The sequence below is a fragment of the Acromyrmex echinatior genome, chromosome 13 (genome assembly GCF_024713525.1).
Source record: "Acromyrmex echinatior isolate Ae372 chromosome 13, ASM2471352v2, whole genome shotgun sequence".
NCBI lineage: Eukaryota > Metazoa > Arthropoda > Insecta > Hymenoptera > Formicidae > Acromyrmex > Acromyrmex echinatior.
The window spans coordinates 8,653,259-8,674,662 of record NC_141864.1 but is presented as its reverse complement, the minus strand read 5'-3'; the positions used below and the strand labels follow the sequence as shown (position 1 = coordinate 8,674,662).

Genomic DNA, 21,404 nt, shown 5'->3' with positions numbered 1-21,404 from the left:
ATATAAAATTTTTCTTATTTAATTACAGAGGAATTATTTTGTTGAAAGATCTAAAATATTGCTGAAAATAATTTTGTTGGAAACTTAAACTGGCTGCTAGAATGTTAAAATTTTTTGAAACATTGTTTTTCCAATTTTCAACATAATTATTTTGATGGCCCAACAAAATTATTTTTCAATCTGTATCCAGATTGAAAATCTTTCTCGGATTATATCAAAAAATTAAAAAATTTAAGCGTGATTTAAACAGAAGCTATGTAAACACTGTGTGAGACATAAATATTTACATCAATATCATCGACGATTAGAATGGAGTATCGATCATTTTAAGAACGATCGATAATTGAAGTAATTAGAAGCGATTAAAAAATTCACATTCGGATGCGTGTGTTTTACTCATTAATATTACATCGTGCATGTCGCGTTACCCACCGTATGTACTATAATTTATATACACCAGGCGTTACACAACGTCGAAAGTATTTCAAGAGCGCGTAGTGGTCGAAATAGATCGGAGCGCGATTGCGGATTTTAATTTTAAACAACGCGTGCTGCGTGCGACGTCGGCTGCGGCGCGACGCAGCGCGTCGCGGCGCCTGCACGCGAGCGTCGCGAGCACGGAAGCGACACGCACGCGGCCGTGCCTCGACGGGTGGTCGATAACGTCGCGTTTGCGCCGACACGGCGTAGGAGGAAGACGAGAGGAAGCGAGAGAAGAGCGCAGGGGAGAAAAGGAAAAAGCGAGAGAGAGAGAATGACGCGGGGAAAGGACGAGGTACCGATGAGAGAATTCGAGCTCGATGGCAGTGCCGACTCTCGCTCAGCTCGCCCTGTGTTTTGGCTCCTGTTGAAATCTCCGTAACTCGACACCCTCTCCGAATTCCGAACTTCAACCGAGCGAGGTTGATGTCTCCGGCGGTCACGTGGTGCTAGAGATTCTGAAGGGTGCTTTCTATTTGGTGACATCAGTCGTTCTGTCTTTGTTACTCACGGAATGCAAAGATAAATAGAATGACGTTTGTATCGACTTGTGTCACTAAATGAAAAACGCTCAGAGAATGTTACAGCGAATGTAAAGGGGAAAAAAGGCAAAGAAGTAAAAAGCAAGAAACATAGATAATAGAGAGCCACATACAATTGTTTTTCTTACAAGTCATATATTTAAAATTAATTACATGTAAACGTTTTGGTCAAGTCGTGACTATTATCAGTAATCAAAAGAAAGTGAATGTTAAATATTAAAATAACAAAATTAGTTGTCGCAGTGCAAAATTCGGAAAAAAATTATCCTGTAATTAATTTGTGAAAAACAACTTGTATACGTGGCCTTTCTATTATTTATATTTCATGTTATCGAACCACCTTTAATAATTTTGTTTTTAAAAATTTTATTTAAGAAGCAAGAAATAGGAAGCAAAGAGATTACACATTAAAGACAAAACTTTATTTTTTCCAAATAATATTAATTATCATTATGGATCGGGACACGCATCGCGTGGATCACGCTTTAACGATTCTCCGATGATCCATGGCGTTAATCATAAACTTTCCGTAATTCCCGATTTGTATTTCGTAATAGCGAACAGTTTAATTCCTATAATCTCACGTGCCTCCGCAAGATACCGAGAACACCTTTCGATTACGTGATAGCGCAACAAAAGAACAGATCATAGCCATAATCATTACAGGGCTCCATTACCTGATAGCGTTATTACACATCATTATACCATTATTGCGCCGCGACATGATTGCACGAGGATGTACACAGACACTAGCGAATGAGCTTAAGTTTTGCTCACGGCGTGTGACATGATCGTGTCTCTCGATGAGGTAGATGGGATCAGGTTGATATAAGAGACGATCGTGCAAAGGGCGGAGGATAACCCTTGAGAATCGCGTAACGACTACGGCAAAGGACGAAAGTTTGCGGTAACCGGAACGACCGCTAAATTAGCCCCGTCACCATCATCCGTCATTCTTGCGAGACAAATCGTCTTCCTTCCCCAACTACCCTTGTCTCCGGGATGAAACTGAATTCTCGACGAATTATTCGATTATACTCCGTGCACCCTCCGCAGTCCATCGACGGCGATTAATAATGTTAATGCTGTTTATTCACGCGACAAGGGTGGAAGCACAGAGCCTTGCATAACGCGTAATGCATAAGGAAATGAACCAATCAACGTCTTCCATTTCCTCCCTTTCCATGGAACAAAAGATTTTAATTGGTTGATTTTTATGCCTCATGCGTTATGCAAAAATCTGTGCTCCCCGCCTTATTTATATACTCTTTAAATCTCGTGGAATGAAATCTCATTCGAAGAGACTGAAAATTTAGCCTGTCTTGAAAAAAAAGTGAAAATGCAGCTTGCCTTGTTCAAGAGTGGCAGATTTTCACTCTTTTTAAAATGAGATTTACTCTTTTGGAATGAAATTCCCTCCAAAGGAGTGAAATCCCTTTTTCAGAATGAAATTCCATCTACTCTGGTATTACATTCCAAAAAAGGGATTGAGATTTCACTCCTTTGGAATGAATCTCATTTCAAAAGAGTAAATCTCACTCTTGAACAGGCCGTATGTATACTGAAAATAAGTGAAGTAAAAAAGATGGTTAAGATTTATTTTATGAAATTTCTTAATGTTTGCTTTTATGTATTCATAGTCGGATCTTAAGACAGTCTTAAATACAGTCTTAAGATGTCACGAACCAATCAGAAGGCTGCATTAGTGACTTAAAACATTACTTAAGACAGTCTTAAAATAAGAACCGACTATGAAATACCGACCTTAATCATAATCAAGAATTAATAGAGCTTTTCATCATTTTCCGTTATATGTTTCTTTTTGTACGTTGAAGGAAAATGAAGGAGAATGATTAAGCGTAATGAGGGGAAAAAGAAAAAGAATAATTAACCGTAATTAAAAAATAAATCGCGTCTTCTCTTCGAGTTTCCGACGCCACGGACGATTAAAGCGTTTAAGATATGGCTCGCCGTTAGCTCGCAAGAACCCTTTTGCTTTCTCACCGTAAAAGGCACACTTCCGCGATGAAAACTTTCTCAAAGGAATCTTTGCTGCATAAAATTAGGCGAGAATCCCGCTGTGAGGAAGTCTTCCGGTCAGTGTCTCGTGCAATTTTCGCGCGTAGGTGCGATAAACAACGGGGGAGCAAAGCAAATATCACCCATCGAATGACGTATTGAGACGTTATTGCGCCAGCTGTTTCCTCATCGGGAATGACGAACATAGATCTCCTCTCATAATTCTGCTCGCGCTCGTTAAGCTCTCGCATATCGCGCTATTACGCGGCAGAAACGCGGTGTATCCGACGTGTAGGAGTTCTGCGCAATCCCGAGGATTTTATTTCACGAGATGCGCATCGCGCGAGAGATCATCACGATGATAAATGCCCGTTTCGTCGTACATGTACAACTTACGGTTAATTTTCCTTCCGCTTGTAGCTGCGGAATTTTTAGACCTCGCAGCATTTCGTTACTCGTGTCGAAATTACGCTCAAACTATCAACTGATATGACTATAAGCTGATTTGAAGGAGAAGAAACCTCAACATCCAAGAACACTTTTTCTAAAAAAAAAGAATAGGACGTCGTACATTGAGAAAATCTTGATAAATTACCGAATTAATTTTATTTAGAGTATTGGTGCAATATTTAGTAAGCGTTATCATAATAATACTAACCAACCGTATTAATTACTAAAGTTTAGAAGAGTAAAGATTAGCGTCATATGAAAAAAAAATTTCTATTAAAGTATCTAAAAATTCAGCTAGATACAGATTTGAAAATAATTTTGTTAGACTATCAAAATTATATAGGACTCAAACTGATTGTTATGAATGTCAAAACCTTTTGCAACATTTCTCATTATACTTATACTTGAGCGTTCTATCTATTTATGAGAAATCGTCTCGTCTTTATAAATCGTGTCACATCGATTCCTTTCGTCGCAACTCTTATTAAAATTATGACTGAAACGTAAGGTCATTCGTTTCTCATTCGAGGCTCTCGTCGCGGAGCAACGTTATAACGAAACACCTCGGCTCGGAGATGCACAAGGAGATGCGACGATCGACGGACGATGATTCGACGGGTAATCCATATTCCTACTCTGATGTTCTAATGCACCGATCACGTGCACCAGTACCTCGTTAATCCGCGGAGAACGGCGCACATCGCGGAACATCGAACGCCGGTTTCGCAAACATCCATCTCGCGGCAGCATCCAAGTCGAGATCGCGTGTGTCACTGACTGATCCTGGAAGTTTCTTTCTCCACCGACATATGCAGGAATCGTGAGATTAATCGAAGAATAAAATTCTCCTTTAGAGAGCTATCTTCCTTTTTGCTCATCTAACCGTTCACGTTTATCCGCATTTAAAACCCATAAAAAGATCTCGCGCTTCTTGTGAAGAAATCGGTTCCTGTCATAAATTTTTTTTATGCGATCACTTTTATGATGCTGATCAGAAATTTCAATAGACTCAAAATTGTGTATTTTACAAAAGTTGTGTTTTTTTTCTATACAAAATTATTAATTTTTTTTCGTATTATTTTAGACCCTTCCTGTAACTTTCCAGACTTCTTTCGGGTTGTCTTAGCAAAACAAAAAGCAAACTTTAAAGTATCTAGTTTAAAAGAGATAAACTAATAGTTTTTTAATGGTCCTTTCTTGTGTCTATTTTTTTAAATAATAATTGTTTCAACATACTCATCTTGTTAACACATAAATTAGAATGAATCGCTTGGAACACGTGAAAAGTGTTAAATTTAACACAAATTTTCCAACGATGAAGTGTACGAAGTCCTTTACTCGCGATATTACTAATGAAAGTATAACTTTTTTCGAAGAAGTAACGTCATGAATATTCTATTAAACGCAATGTGTTAAATTCACGTGCTCCATTATGCAGGACATATCATTTTAATACACGGGATCTTTAATTAGAAAACGTGAGCATTAGTGTGCTCACAAGGTAACAACTGCAATTACTTAAGCATCTGGTAATTGTTCGCGTGATTGCGAGGGATTGCGATTGGGACGGATGCTGCCGACTCTACTTTCACAGATCTCCGAGACGTGTGAACGATCGCTATCGTCGAATGGCTCGTAGACTTCATCACGTCAATAGGATACTTAAAGTACCCCATGCGTATCCTTGCGGGAGCACCAATTATGCGTGCGTGCATGACGTCCGTGCACAAACGTGGGCCCGGATAACGCAAGATGTTAATAACGCCAATGAGTATCTTTTTGAAACACGCGGTTGCGGCGTCACGTCGGAATAATTACAATAGTTAAAGCGTGATTTACACGGGGCGACTTTTATTCGCTAGAACCCGACTAGAAATTTATCCAAGGAATTTAGCAGGTCCTAATCAGATTGATCTTATTTCACTTTATCAGGACTTTATCAAGTCCTGATAAGGTAAGTTCATCGGAACCTGATGAGGACTTGATAAAGTCCTTATCAGAACCTCATTAGAACCTGATAATGAAATAAGGTCAACCTAGGACCTGCTAAAATCACTGGATAAATTTCTAAATCGAGAATTGTTCAAATGCTATTAATTTAGCATCACATTCTTAAAAAAGCAAAGAACATTTCAGAGGTCCAGGAGGCATACTTTGAAGGAACTTTATAATCTCTAGGAGATTATTGCAAATCGACTTGCATATGCCTTCTCATAGAACTTGTGGATGTTTTCTTTTTACGAGCAACTCGTCCATCTCATAGCGTGGCTGCGTACTAGAAACGAGGTCAACCATATTCAAACCTAACAAAATCTTCTTAGGTATATTCAGGATTATTTTAGGTCAACCAAACCAGGTCCTTATAACATACAACTTTACAAAGGTCAATCGTACTCAAACCTGATGAGGATTTGCTTAGGTATACCTTATTCAAGGTTAACTTAGATCAACCAAACCAGATCCTTATAACATATAATCTTAGGTCAATCATACTCAAACCTGATGAGAATCTTATTATTAAGTGTATCTTATTTAGGATTACCTTACGTCAACCAAATTAGGTCCTTATAACATATAAAGTTAACCTGACACAAATTCTAATCGGGAAGTCTAGTGACGTCATTAATTCGCCAATGAAATCTCTCGACTCTGCTGCTTGAAGCAAGCTTCTTAATTTGTCCGCCAATTTGCTGATGAAAGCTTCTTGTACACGCTTGGTTTTTATTCGTTAGCGATTAAAATTTTCAAGTCGCAGCGTTAAGTGGCCGCTAGTGATCAAGCGAATAATTGATCACAAAACACAACAATGGCTCGAATGTCATTCGATGACATGATTATTCTCTGATGCTTATGATCTGAGTGGCCGAGGCGTTTTGGAAAAATTCGCTCTGGAGGAGCAGCAAGAAACCAGCGACAAGCGTCGAAAGCGATATTCGTCGCGACTATACGCTATAAGAACAAACCCACGTCTAGAAGAAGTTTTTAGTAGCGAATTCGCTATGACGTCACTAGACGCGGCTTCTAGCGAATAAAAGTCACGCTTAAGCAGCGCTGTCGTTACACGCGAGTCAAGTAAACGCGTGTTTCAATTGCGCGATTTAAGGGAGGTGAATGTTCGTTAAACCGGCCTCCAAGCAGAAGTTGACAGAAAACCGTTCAGTCTTGAGACCAGAATTCTATTCCCACACTATCTAATGCTCAATAACAAATATAATCTGACAGTTTCGCTCGTCGCATGCATACGTATTGCGCAGCACATTGCACGTGCGCATCCGCATCCATGGCGTAACATATCCAGGTTGTCGAAACATATTCGTTCGTGCCTGAAGGAACCGTCCAGCATCACTGTCGGCAGTCAAAGCGATCGGCTGTTGCCGGTCGGATAAGTCTTGTCCACGTGCTGAGTGCGACGAGCTCCCGAGGTTCGACCCCTCGTTGCGATGAACCGATTTGCGTCTGCTGCGAACGCGTTGCGCTCGACCTGCAACTCGGTTTGTCTTTGCGTAATCCAGATTCGCAGCGGAGACGTTCATCCGAGCCAAAGGCGTTCGATAATAGCGATCAGGAATAGACCGCATAGAAAATGAACCGCACGGTTAAATAAGTTATATTTATGTCAAATTAGCCACACACATAATTGAAGTTATTTTTAATCATTTTTGTAGGTCGCCACTATCCACTGCACTATCCAATATTCGTTACTATCCACTATTCGTTAATTTGATTAAAGCAATGGAGTCAAGAAAATGTATTGAAATTAATGTACTCAAATTAATGTAATAGATATAAGTATTAGGTGCGCAACTAAGTTCTCGCTGTTATTTTGATGCAAATGCCAATGAAAATAACAGCGAGAACTTAGTTGCGCACCTAATATATTTTACAGAAAGTGAAATAAAGTAAAATCTTTTAGAAAAAATATCATAACATAAATAAGAAACATAAATAAGAAAGCATGGCTTCAAATTAGATCTCAATTAAATCAATATTACATTTCGAGTTCTCTTAAATTAAAATTCAACAAAAAGGAGATTTTATTATTGCGTGTAACGATTGTTACGAGTTGATTAAGAAATAAAATGGACAACGGAATGAACGAGACCTTTTTAAAGAAATTTTATTTTATTCAGTTAATGAACGTATCCTCGCAAAATCCCTCTACAATTTAATTCATTTAACTCTCGTCGATTTCCGTCATGCGTGGACAGAAAATTCGATCGGATGTGTGATAAAATTTACGGTATTTAGGAAAAATCCCGATTTTAAACTCAATCGGAAGTACCTGCATCCGGAGAAAAAAAAAACCGATGAAGTCTCGCCCGTGCATGATCCTTTGTTCGTCGGGTCGCCGAAACTATATATTAGCGATCTAAAAAAAGAATACAAGTGCTCCACCGACATCCCCCGTTGTGATATCAAAACGGTGTCATTCCTCGGTCAAATATAGCCCTTTATTCTGCGAATACGCGACAAGCTCAAGCTCGTAAGTTCTATCTATAGGCGATTCGAAAGCGGAGCTGCGATACGTTGTATTGACGTGGAGACGGATCTCGTGAAACATGCATGCACGCGAGCTTCGACACGCGGCGTGTCACACTGACCTAGAATCGCGCGAAGAGAAAGAAGAGGTCCCGATTCTCAGGGGGATGATACAATTGCGACCGAGATGAGATTAAAGTCTCCAGTTCGATCATAGTGGCATATCCCGTCGCTATCGAATCACCATTCTTCACTATTTCGTCAATTTGTAGCTGATTTTCCATTTTCGACGAAGGTATCGGGGATCGTCTCTCGTTGCAAGCACCTGATACTGAATACGTCAGCAATTGATTTGATAAAAGAAATATTTTTGAAGGGTGAACCACATGGAAATGTTGGTCGAATTGAATCGAGATCGCAGATTATAAAGTAATTATTTAAAATAATCGTAAAAGGATATCGTCTGCAGTATATCGTGACGTTAATCCTTCGTGGTCACCTGAGGTCAAAATGAAAATCCTAGATGCGGAATTTTCTAAATATCTTATCGATGACTGTCGCTATCGTTAACTAGCGACAGTCAATGGCAGGACAATCTTGGAAGAAAGCGCGACTTTCATTGGCTGTCGCTAGTTAATGATAGCAACAATTGTTGATAAAACGTTTAGAGAATCCCGCAACAGAGTGTATTTAACAAGTAATTTTTTTTATTTCATAGATCGAAAAGTGAACATAGCAATTATGGGATCATTTTAACTCCAGTGCGACGATTACGAAACTTTTAAGAAGTGTGACCAGGAAGGATTAAATACGATCATAATGGCAAAACATTAACTCAGGTATCCGCGGAACGTTAGTATTGCAAATAGATTTTGAAAGAGAGAGAGAGAGAGAGAGAGAGAGAGAGAGAGAGAGAGAGAGAGAGAGAGAGAGAGAGAGAGAGAATTAAAAACACACCTAACTGTGTTACAAAGATAACAGTATAATATAGTGTGTTATTACATCCTTATTATTTGTTAACATTAAACAAAGATGAAATTTAATGATCACTGTGTTACATTATGTTATATTGTGCCTCTTTTTAGAAAGCACTCATTTTTTCACGAATAAAGATATAACGACAGAAGATATGTTTTACTACGAGTTTCTTGTGAGAGACCAGGGAAAATATTTTCTTCGACATGACAAAACATATTCATTGTATCGTCTTGACTGTCTCGTTATATTTGCGAGAAAGTCCGTAACGTTGATGCCTCTTTCAAACAGGTTGTAAAATAAATATAAAAGATATGTTAAACATCATGAATTGTAGACGAATTTAAAATTTAGTTATTATAATTGTATATGCATACACGTTAAATGATTAATTATTAATGACATAATTAATATTCTAAAGTAGTTCATTATTAGTAAATTATTAAATATGTGGTGTAATAATTAAATTAAAAAAAAAATTTTTTTTTATTACTCTGAAAACTCCAATAAAATATTAAAGTGTTTTCTATGGTTGAATTCCAAAATAAATAAAAAAAGTTGTAAAAAGTTATCTGAAGTAATTTTATAAAATTTTAATATTTCGAAGATTTTTTCAGCATTCGCACTAAATTAATTAATTCTGAAAATCTTTGTTGCACTTAAATCCATTTTTATTATTTCTTATGAATGAACTTTAATTTCGATTTAACGGTTTTTTGTTATCTTTTCTTAATTGTTGCAACAGAAAAAGATAAAAATAAGTTAAACCAAAATTAAAGCTACTTATACTCGTATTTATTATATTTGTAATTATATATATTATAGTATTGGCAGAAATGAATTAACGCAAAAAAAAACTGCTCTATATATGAGACATTACACTAATTTAAAAAGCAATTTAAAAGGATTTGTAAACTATGGATTTGAAGTTTCACGCAATTTTGCTATTCCCTCTTTCAGTGATTTTATCACGCGAAAGTCGGTGACAAAACTCGATTGTTTAATCCGCATTTAATGACGTACAGGGCTGATCCCCGATTGTCGAGCGTCAAAAACGATGTCGCGACGTTGAATTACGCAACAAAATTATGCGTGATTAAAAAGACAAGAAAGTGATGGTTAAACTGACAATAAAATTAAATCTCCGGGTACGACAATATAATTTACAACGGAAGAAACGTCTGCGAGTGCGTTTCAATACACATCTACGAGACTTTCTTGCTTTCGAGACATGCCGGATAGTATTAGTTACTTTCCATTTTCACACAAGTGATACTGAGTAAAGTTATGTATTTTATACTACTTGCTTACTTTGGTGACTTTGATGTAAGTTCGCGTAACAACACAAGTTTATAATCTCACTTTTAATGTGAGTTAATAATACTCAGTAGAGCACACGGTCTCGAGTTTGTGCGGATTGTAAGTAAAAAACTCAGTCGCATCTCACATGTCAAAATGAAAACGAACGTGCATTGAACTGCGTTATGACGTCATAAATGAGAATTATCCAAGTTTTGATGTAAATAGAAAAAAAGCAGCTATTATCATTATCTGCTTATCGACTCTAACGCACGATAACACCTAATTTATCGCGAATGATTTATTTCCGGGAAGTTTGAAGCATCCCTGGCTACACATTAGTGTCTTCTCGCAAATCATTGCTTCGCAAAATAATCACGCTCGCAACTACCGATGCGTTCTTGGTTGTAACTTCCCTCGAGAATCTCTTTTCGTCAATATATTTTATTTTTCCTGCGGCAGTCTTCCGGGTATACTTTCACGCAAGGCTGCGCGACGTCATCTTGAGTAATTAGCATAATTATTATTATGCAATCTCACGCTGATAATGCTTCTCATACATTGTGACGTAACGATCATCGGCCTGTCGTTCTCCATCATTGAATCGCATAAACCTACGTAATTTTTAATCGCGATCATTGCTGAATGATTTTGCATTTGACTGGATAATTGATAATTAACAACGATCGCACTCAATTGTAATAATAATTAATAATTTATAACAATTTGTGACTCTCTAATTGTATACGAAAATATATGGCTATTAAATCAGCTATTTATTTAATTAATAAGCTAAGCTAGATTAATTCCGTTTGCAGGCGACAGAATGGTGGCTAAATGACATGTACCTGTCCATCCCATTGGCCCTGCCAATTAACAGCAACCCCGGCTTGGCCGCGAAACCGAAAAGATTTGCGAACCAGCAGGAAGCCGCGGTATTCCTCGCGCGATTTCTCACCGAGCTGCTTAATTATCAGGAATTGTTGGACAGGTGAGGTAGCGTTATGCAATTTTCTGCAATTTTCCATTCATTCTATATGATAATCCGAAATGTGAATCGCGTTCAAAAGTTTCATAAGTTTCGCAAGCAAACTAGGTTTCCGTCGCTGAAATACACCAGAAGACACATTTCAATCTTATTAAACTCGAATGTAGAAGTTTCGTTTCATTCGTCGATTTTTACGATCATTTCTATGCGAGCATTGGAAAGAACTGTTTTGTTAGTATCTAAAAATAAATGTTTACAGATTTAAAAATAAAGTTAGACCATCTAAATAATTATGTAGGACGCTCAAACTGGTTGCTGAAACATCAAAAATACTTTTTACAGCATTATTTATTACGTTTGGATGTTAAACTGTAATCAGACTAGACAGATTGAATTGGAACTTAATTAAATAGAAGAAAGAAAGCTAATCTCAAGTTTAGTGAATTTTGCTTCGATTGGTTAAATTTCGATTTAATCTCAACCTTAATCTTTAGTCCGATCACGGCTTTGTTCAGAGATGGATATTATCTGTATATTTCTACATTTCGCTTTTTAATATATTTCAAAGGATTTTATTCGTATTTCAGGATTTACGCGTCAATCAATAATTTTTATAGTCTAATATAAATATTTTCAGATTTACATTGGATTAAATTTTTAAATACTTCAACAAAATTGTTCTTTCCATGCGTTTATCGTATACAATTTGCCTTTCATTTTGGAGCAATCATTGAGATTGAAGAGCGCAAATTCGCTAATAATCGAGGGAGAGACGCGACGAGCCGACGTGCTGATCTCGTCTTGATCGAGGACAAAAAGAAGCCGCCCTGAAATCAATTTAGAGAGGACGTACGTCTGCGAGGAAATCCGGGCCGTAAGATAGATCCATAGAAAGCATAAAGAGGAAAGGGACCTGCGAGAGGCAATGAGCGGACGTTTCCGCGAGCTCAAAGGATCCTCGGAATCCTGCATCCGGACGAGAAGAAGCCGGCGCCGCGGGAGAGGAGAGTGCTCCTTTCTTTCAAAAACTAACGCAAATTCGCGAAGGGAGGCCCGCCCCTGAGTTTTCTTAACTGCAAATATAGCTCATCTTGTCTCGCGTTTCTTTGAAATAAAACGAGAAGGAAAGGTCTGAAAGGCGAGAACGAAGTCAACAGAAAGTCGACTCTACTCCTGCCTTTTTGTTTCTCACAAGTTTATTTTTTCTTTTATTATAATAAATTTTCTATGGAATCTTGAATAAATAAACTAATTGAATAAATTAATATTTTAAATTGATATCGTGGCATAAATTAACATGAATCAGGTGGAAATTTGCAGATTTTCTCGATATTGCGACTAACTTAAAAAATGTCAAAATCAGCAAATATTTATGAGCTTGTATACTTTCTATTACTCAAGCATATTAATTCATACGGCTGTTTGAGCCTTTAACTCGGTCATGACAAATAAAATCCGCGGATACGATTCGAAAGAGAGAATAAACTCTGGATTTGAATAGATCCGGATTGGAGATTGAACGTGTGAAATCCAAAGATGGCAAGACCATGCAACCGCTCTGCATGGCGCAGCATTACCAAATATTTCGGATTTATCGGCGACCCGGTGTAAACAACGACGAGCAAATTGTCCTGGATAGAGCGTCCTCCGGCGACCACATTATCGTCGCGCATCATAATCAGGTGAGATGGATATTATATCGCATTGATAGGAAATGACAATAATTTCTGTACACTTCTACATTTCGCTTTTTAATACAATATATTTCAAAGGATTTCATTCGTATTTCAGGATTTACTCACCAATTAAATTATATGTAGCGATAGATTAATTTTGTCTTATTATTTCTGAAACTTTAATTAATTTATTAAACTATCAAAAATATCTTATTGAACGATGCGGTGTCGAGAGAAGAGATATTTTACAAATGATGTCATGAGATTTTCGTTTATTCTCCCGCAGTTTTATAGCGTGCCGGTGAGGGCATCGGATCGAGGCCGAATCACGGAAATCGAATTGGTCCAGCAATTATTAAGGATCATGGAAACCAAAGCCGATCCTAGAACTCCGCCAGTTGGAATTCTCACGACCACAAAGCGCCCGGCCTGGGCAAAAGCGCGGGAGGAGCTGATAAAAAGTACGTATGACGACGATTAAAGGTGTTCACTGAGTATAAGCATTCTATTTAGGAAGAAGGGAACATCGTACTTTAAGCGCTTAATTCAGAGGCTCTCACGCTGCGGATTTTTCTTTGCGGAAAAAGAGCAATGCGATTGTAAAAAAAATTGTCGATTTTTTAAACTTTCATGATTAAAGGTAGATCAATAAGCATCGAAGCGATTTAATTAGAGAAAGCTCATAATTCTTTTAAAGCAGAATCTAAGGTCTCTTTTTGTCGTCATTATGTCGAGCTTCTTCGAGCAGCATTGTTAATATCGTTTTTATAGGATCTAGAAAGGAGATAAAATACTGTATTGATCCATAACGCGTGTAATGTTCAGTTTCTTACAACGAATAATCACACAATTAGTTCAGCTTCGTATGATGCAGAATCTTACAACAGCTACTCTTTCAGAATTATCAAAATAATTATATCGCTTATTATATATATAATTGATACGATATAATTATATATATAAAATTGTATATATAATTTCATTTAGTTTCCAAATTTACATATGGCATGTGTCATGTGTGAAATAAATTTCATGCTTCGTAATGTTACATGTTGTCAGTTAATGATTTATTCATGAAATTTATCTTCTTCAATTATGGCTTACAAAAATTATTTTACTGAAGTACATTAAATTTTAACTGAATACAGAAAATAATTTTGTTGAATTATAAAAATAATTATATAAGACGTTCAAGCTGATTGCTAGAATGTCGTGGCTTTTTGCGGCATATTGCTCATCGTTCTTGAGTTTTCTACATAATTATTTTAATGATGGAACAAAATAATTTTTTTATATCTGTATCTACTTAAATGTTTAAATACTTGAGCAAAATCCTTTCCGTCCTTTTCGTGCGGTTTATTTTATTATTAAGAGAGATAGAGAAAAAGAGAGAGAGAGAGAGAGAGAGAGATGTAATAATCTGGTTACCCAAAAAGTAGCTCGTCGTCTTCGGACGACCCTCGTCGCCACGTGCCCTCGCCATAATTATTCACTCGCGTTCACCGCTTCGCCAATATTCGCAATATTCCTATTAACTCCCTAACCCGACCTTGCTCAACGAGAACCTACGCCTACAAATCGAATGAACGGTCGACACTAACGAGTTAACGGGGACCCGCGTTCATGTTGATTAATTAAAAGCGTCGCGAAGACAACAGAGAGATTGTAACTTTAAAATGGCAAGCTCCCGGCGTCTCGTTCTAATAGACCTCGTCTCATAAATGCGTTCCAGTTTCGTATTTATCGGCGTAAGTCTTGTACAATGAAGCTACTTGAAACTTATATTACATAAATTTGATTATCTTCCTTCACACTTCGAAATAAAAAGGAACGACCTGTTTTCGAATCGCTGCGAAAAAAAATAGTGAACATTTTTAACCTTCCATTGCAGGCAATGCAAATTTTCTAGTATTTTTCATTCGATTCCCATTATTATTGCAGCAATTCTTCATTATCGCTCTTAATTTTTTATTTTCGTATTATTTCGTAATATTATATTCGAATAATATTTATTATTATTGATCATGGCACATAAAAAAATTTAAACCGTAAAACGCAAGCAATAAAACTAATTGCAGTAGAGATATAAGACCATAATGTAGGCAGCGATAAATTCAACATGTTGATCCAGGAATGGAAATGTTACTTTTATCGTTACTTTCTACAATAACTTCTGAAAAGTAACTTGTCACCATCGTACGTCTCTCTCTCTCATTTATTGCAAAAAGTAACTTATTATTTGTAACGTATCGACTTGTTTACTTTAACTTTGACTCGGTTATAAGCAATAAGTGTTTTTTTTTTTAGTAAACAACGCATGATAGTGACAAGTAACTTTTAATAAATGAATTTTTCCCAACCTTAGCTTTCAGTTAATTACTATTACTGTCATAAAAAATTGCAGTTTCATTATTAAATTGTCATTATAAAAAGTAACGGTAAGAGTAACGTTACTACGCTTCCAATCCCTAATACTCGAGGGACACATTTTTGCTGCGCTTCACAAAAATCGTTATATCGAAGCTGGACTGTCGTCCGAATTAACGAGAACTGCAAAACGGCTTCTAGATGAGCGCAATCGTCACAATCTGGAGTTGTTGGAGCGCTGTCTCTGCGTCGTTTGCATCGACGACGACGTGCTGCCTACCACATTTAACAATCCCATGAAGAAGGAGGACCGATGGATTGGCGACCGAGATTACGCGAACGTGCTCCATCATGCTCTCCACGGTGGAGGGTCCCGGCACTTGGGCGCGAATCGCTGGTTCGACAAAACTTTCCACGCTATCCTCGGCAAAGTATGTTTAACGGACATACATTAATTACTACACAGTCAACAGTCGATACTACGATACGTAAATGCGCTCACGTTTCGTTTTTATTGCACAATGAACGTATTATATAATACTTAATTTGATCATCACTTCTCCCGTCTCTCGAAATGAAACGAGATGACTTCATCTATTTGAGAATCATTGTGAAAGCCAATAAAAGCCTTTTCAAGATATATAAGAGAATTGAATATGTAAATATTTGAGATCGATTCGAAATTTAATTTAGCATCCGATATTCAGTTCTGAAGTGAAGTAAGTGGAATTGATTTTTTATCGCAATCTGATCGAAATCCAAGCGTGCTTGGCGCAATTAGAGAGACACTTGATAGAGTTCTTTATAGATTGAGAAAACGCACAACGCGATATCAAATGATACTTCTAGCGTATTTCCTGAGAAACTATATACCCTCCTATGGCTGGTAACAATTCGTGATGGTACGTTTTCTACGCTCGGTCGAATTGAACTTATCACTTTCACCGCTTCCAAGATGACTCTTCGATTTGATTGATGTCAGGGTTCACGGGCGAAATCACCGTTCGTGAACCCGCGACTTTACGTTAACGTTGCGCTTTCATACGTCGCACGACGGAATGTGTTGTCTAACTTAACTTCCTGTCGGAATATTTTCATAGATGATAAAAGTCTCGCGCATTCGATCTCTATCTCCCTGTCGTGTTTCATTTACGATTGATTGGTTAATTAATCTTTCGCGATGGGGATATCTCTATAGTTTCTATTTATTAATCATATTGCTTTTAATGAACGAGATTGTTTGATCGATCGTTTTCTCTTTTTTAGCCATTCACATGAATTATTAATGCGCAATAATAATAACATGTTAATAGGCAAACGATCATATATAATTACTTTTGTAACAATTATTGCAAATAATGAATGACTTACAAACATTAATTATTTACTGTATATAATATTTCTTGCAGCATATTTCAGATAGTATTTTTATTAATATTATTCTTTTATGTTTTTGAGATTAAATTGTAATTATTAATTATAGAGCATACAGCTATAATATAATTTATTTGTTTAATGTCAATAGTTTTATTACATGATATAATTTATTCATCGTTTCAAAAAAGACTTTCTCGAAATGGAACGGAGCAGATTTCTATTAAATTTTGTCATGTATTCTTTACACGAATTCTTGATCAAATATTGTCTTCCGTGATACATTATTTTTTTTTATTCACGATCGTTTCTGATATTTAAAACAAACTGTCACTTCTCGATAAAGTACTCGAAAAAAGGAAAATTCTATTCAATTTTTTGTTTGCACTTACTCAGATTTCATTTTGCAAATGTATAACACTTAACGTAGGACGGAATGTGGGGATTGACGTATGAACATTCCGCTGGCGAAGCACCGGCCGTCTTCAATGCATTCGAGGATATAACGGAGAAGGTGGACTCCATGTCGCCGCCGGACGAGAATTTGGTACCCTCGCATTTGCCGGCACCCGAAAAGCTAGAATGGTGCCTCACCGAGCAAAGTCTGAACGACATCCGAGAAGCCATGATGAACTTTGACGCGTAAGTCTGGAAAAAAGAAAGAAATAGTATGGAAAGCTTGTTAATTGTTAATTATGAAAATTGTTAAAGAAAACATAATTCTGAATATTCTATTATTAAATCTGCATTCATAATATTTCTTTTTGTTCTTCAGTCTGGTCGAAGATTTGGACCTCTGTATTCTGTGGTTTGAGGATTACTCGAAGGAGTTCATAAAGTCCTGCAGAGTCAGTCCGGACTCGTATATACAATTAGCACTCCAACTTACATATTTCAGGTGAAATATACTAGAAGTGAAGAAGAACTTCTCTTCTTTAATGTTCAAATCTTAAAAATTACCTTCTCCCAGATTCCCTTTAAATGTACCTAAAGTTAGTGAACCACGAGACGGTTTTGCTAAAGTATCTAAAAATTTAGCTAGATACAGATCTAAAAATAATTTTTTGTTGACCAGAATAATTATAGTAAGACATTTAAACTGTTTGTAGAATATTAAAACTTTTTTTAGTATTATTATTAATTATTTAAGTTTTACATAATTATTTTAATGGTCCGACAAAATTATTTTCAGATTTGTATTTAAATAAATTTTAGACACCTCCACAAAACCATTCTTTTCGTATCAGTCGGTTCAAAATACAGCTAGATGAAGTTTGATAGCAAAAATTATATTGGAGAATAGAATGTTACATGAAAAACTGTCATTTGTTGATTATTAATGAAAGTAAAGGAAGCCCATGACAGACAAAAGTTGTTGATAAATTCTCAAATCGTTATTTCATAATTTTGTCGTGTTCGCAGACTTCACGGGAAGCTGGTGGCCACTTACGAAAGCGCCGGCATCCGGAGGTTCGCATTGGGTCGCGTGGACTGCATCCGGGCCGCCAGTCCGGAAGCGCTGGGGTGGGCGAAGGCTATGTGCCAGGGCGATCCTCACGGCCAGATGAATCAGCCGAACAACGCCATGGACGGGAGCCCCAAAAGAGTTCAGTTCACCATTTACAGTGTAACTGAAACTTGGCATTTTTCCTATGCGATTCTCGTGTCGTGTAACAAACACAGCTCGAGTACACTCGACAGAACTGCGACAAGGTCGAGCGGAATGCGTTTTACTTACTTTACTTTTCTCCAATCTCGCCTCAATGCCTTAATTCTTTAAGCGCTCCTTGCCGTTGTTTTGTAAATACAAATAAATTTTATTTTGTACGGATTATTTTGCGTAAGTTCTTTATATAATTTATATGGTAATTTTATAGATAATTTAATTAGGACAATTTGTTTGCGTAAGATAACGAAACCTTAGCGATATTCTTCTATTAAGCTAGTCTCAAAAAAATTTAATGTTGAAAATAATGGACAGTTGGATGATTGAGCACTCGCAATATTTTCACGACTTGATGGATCGCCGGTTAAAAACGCTATTTTCAAAAATTTTACCTCGAGTACTTTCGCTACGTAATAATAACGACTTCGTAGTAGAAATACAATCGCGTGTTCGAAGTAATTTCGTTCATGTACATCACGATGCATCTTTTGCAGTGTTACGACAAGTTTCTGAGTGGTTGGTCGTATTGCCCATTTGCATTGCCAAATGCACCTACCTACGAGAAGGTTTCGGTATAATATCTACGCTGTTTCCTTTCCGTTTACAGACACGTGTCTCTTGTCTTACATTATTATTAAAAAAATTATGTTTTTCTTTTCATTTAGATTAGATCATATCGGTTTTTTTAAATATATTTTCGCCGCCCAATTATATAGATATTTATGTATGTTTATGTGATATTATTGCAATTTTATATTGACGTTACACTTATATGATTTTTGCAATTACGATTTATTGGTGTACGTTACTTATATTTATGTATACACTACGCTTCAGCTGATCTTTATCTGTAAGGTGCACAAAGTCATCGGTGTGTAGAAATCCTATGTACAAGTGTCAACGTTATTTATATGTGATTTTCATTTACGTTATATATGAATAATGCTTCTCATATTATATCTAAGTAATACTTCTGTTCTCTCTTTACATTTATATTTTCTTAAAATGCACAAGTGCTCCAAAATAATAGTTTCAAAATGTAAAAGATGAAAACCGTGGTTATAAAAACAGTTTGTCGTGTAAGATCCGTAAATTAAGCAGCCGCCGGACGAAAGAAAAAATAGGGAACTCCCCGAGGAAAAGGCAATCAATTAGTCCCGGTCCGCCGGCACGATTCATTCGTCCTTCACGATCGAGTATTTGCACGATCCTCGAGAGGCACCCGGAATATCCGCGGGGATATTCCGTTTGTTTCCCTTACACACGTTTCGCCCTCGTTCGGAAAATACTGTGGCAACGAGCTATTGTTTCTCATTTATCGTACTCGGTTGTTTCCCTTTTAGCGGAGATGTTGTTTCAGCTGCTCCTTTTTTCTTCCCTCGTCATTTTCTGTTCATAGTGAGTTGAATTTTCTACAAAGGTATATTCCTTCAAAATTATTATAACAATTCTAAAATTTGCGAGTTAATTCCCGCCAAGCTTATTTTCTTCATTTTATGGAAGTTATCAACTTATCTTCTGCTTAACATTCTTTATTTGTTTCTTTTATTTGCAACTTTTCGAATCTTATTAATTTAATATACGACGTCTCGAGAGCTGATTTAATAAATGTCAAATACCTTCACACGCTCGATGTTGCTTCTCACCTCCATGTTTCAAAAGCAATAAGTCTATTTCACAAAATGGTAATCGCAAAAAAGAAATTCACTGTTTATTAAAATCGGAATATCATGAAAAGGAATTTACGGTACAAATTAGCACAATTAGATATAGAAAGAATTCATAAAATTCATTAAGATATCCAGATCGAGTACCATCTGATCAAAATTAATGAAGTGTACCAAAATTCCTTCGTGATTCCTCCGAACTCTGTCGATCTTCGATATATGTATCGGGAAAATCTTCATCGAAAAAAGATTCGAATGATCCATCGCGTTGGACTCAATTGAACGTTGCTTCCGGCTCGCTTCCTCAGGCGGAAAGGATCAAGGAGCTGTTCGACCTTGCGGTGCAGAGGCAGACGAAAGAGATGAACGACAATATACATGGTCAGGGTATCGATAATCACCTGATGGGGCTGCGTTACGTGGCGAAGGAGGCCGGTGAGCCGATCCCAGAGATCTTCACGGACGAGGCTTACGCAATCGTTAATCACTTCGCCCTCTCGACATCACAGGTCAGTGATCAGGGTCAATTCATCACCGGAGCCAAATTCGTGACGTCGTTGCCTTTCAATTAGCATAGCCGTGAATGCATGGGCGTATGCAAAGGGGAGGGGGTAGAGGAGCGCTTGCCCCTCCCTTTAAATTTTAGGAAGAAGAAACGATTAAATTATGAAAATAATTTTTATGGCGAAAAGTTAAATATTTATTGACCAATGAATAATTCATTATTTATTAGAAAGTTCGCTGAAGATTTTCGAAGACTGGTTTTAAGTATTTTGAAGTAAAAGAAAGAATGCCTGTATAACCGATGCGGTTATTAACGCGTAAATTATTTGTATATATTCGCTAATAATTACATACAAATTATACATACAATATTCGTTTCGATCTCAATTCGAATCCTTTTCGATGCTTATTAATATGAGACGGTAATTAAAGTTTAAATCGAATCTTCTATCCATTGCAGTCCCACCAATAAGTGTATAAAATAATTTATGCTGTCATATTAAAATAATTGAAGTTCATAAAATTCTTTGACAAGATAGAAGACGAGATATTAAAAGAGGTGATGCCAGCTCTGCTGACAGAATAAGTATTTTAATAATAATTTTGTACGAATATAAATGTTTGCCTCTCATTGACTGGAACGCCCATGCACGAATGCATATTTCGTAAGTTCTCTGTTATAGCAAAACGTGTGTATTTATGATAATTGTGAAATGAAATGGCACAAAGAGAATTATTGGCTTCTCCAAAAAATGATGTCAAGTCACGGAAGTCTAAAAATTTTCGACGAGAATGTTTCGCCTCTTGATTATTGATTGGTTACTATTTGATGCATGCCATAAAGATTGTTATTTAAAGTGGACTATCATGACGAAATAGAAGTCAAGATCCCAGATATGTCGTAAGCACATTTTATAA

At 36.8% G+C, this 21,404-nt stretch overlaps 1 protein-coding gene and 1 long non-coding RNA gene across 9 annotated transcripts in view; one reads left to right on the top strand and one right to left on the bottom strand.

Moving 5' to 3' along the window:
* The window catches only part of LOC147907610 (uncharacterized), a 66,011-nt gene extending 54,960 nt beyond the window's left edge, over positions 1-11,051 (bottom strand). The window contains exon 1 of the long non-coding RNA XR_015547109.1: positions 433-11,051. This is a non-coding gene — a long non-coding RNA (uncharacterized LOC147907610). The remainder of the gene's footprint in view (positions 1-432) is intronic.
* ChAT (Choline acetyltransferase) overlaps positions 1-21,404 on the top strand; it is a 95,824-nt gene that overhangs the window by 66,078 nt on the left and 8,342 nt on the right. For 2 of the 8 annotated variants that reach the window (XM_087412387.1, XM_087412383.1), the window contains 9 exons: positions 11,063-11,235; positions 12,734-12,914; positions 13,195-13,369; positions 15,477-15,706; positions 17,080-17,291; positions 17,425-17,547; positions 18,072-18,276; positions 18,810-18,887; positions 20,291-20,491. In XM_087412387.1, coding sequence (XP_087268513.1) covers positions 11,063-11,235; positions 12,734-12,914; positions 13,195-13,369; positions 15,477-15,706; positions 17,080-17,291; positions 17,425-17,547; positions 18,072-18,276; positions 18,810-18,887; positions 20,291-20,491 — 1,578 coding nt within the window. The remainder of the gene's footprint in view (positions 1-11,062; positions 11,236-12,733; positions 12,915-13,194; positions 13,370-15,476; positions 15,707-17,079; positions 17,292-17,424; positions 17,548-18,071; positions 18,277-18,809; positions 18,888-20,290; positions 20,492-21,404) is intronic. The other 6 variants (XM_087412385.1, XM_087412388.1, XM_087412386.1 and 3 more) reach the window with 5 other exon arrangements.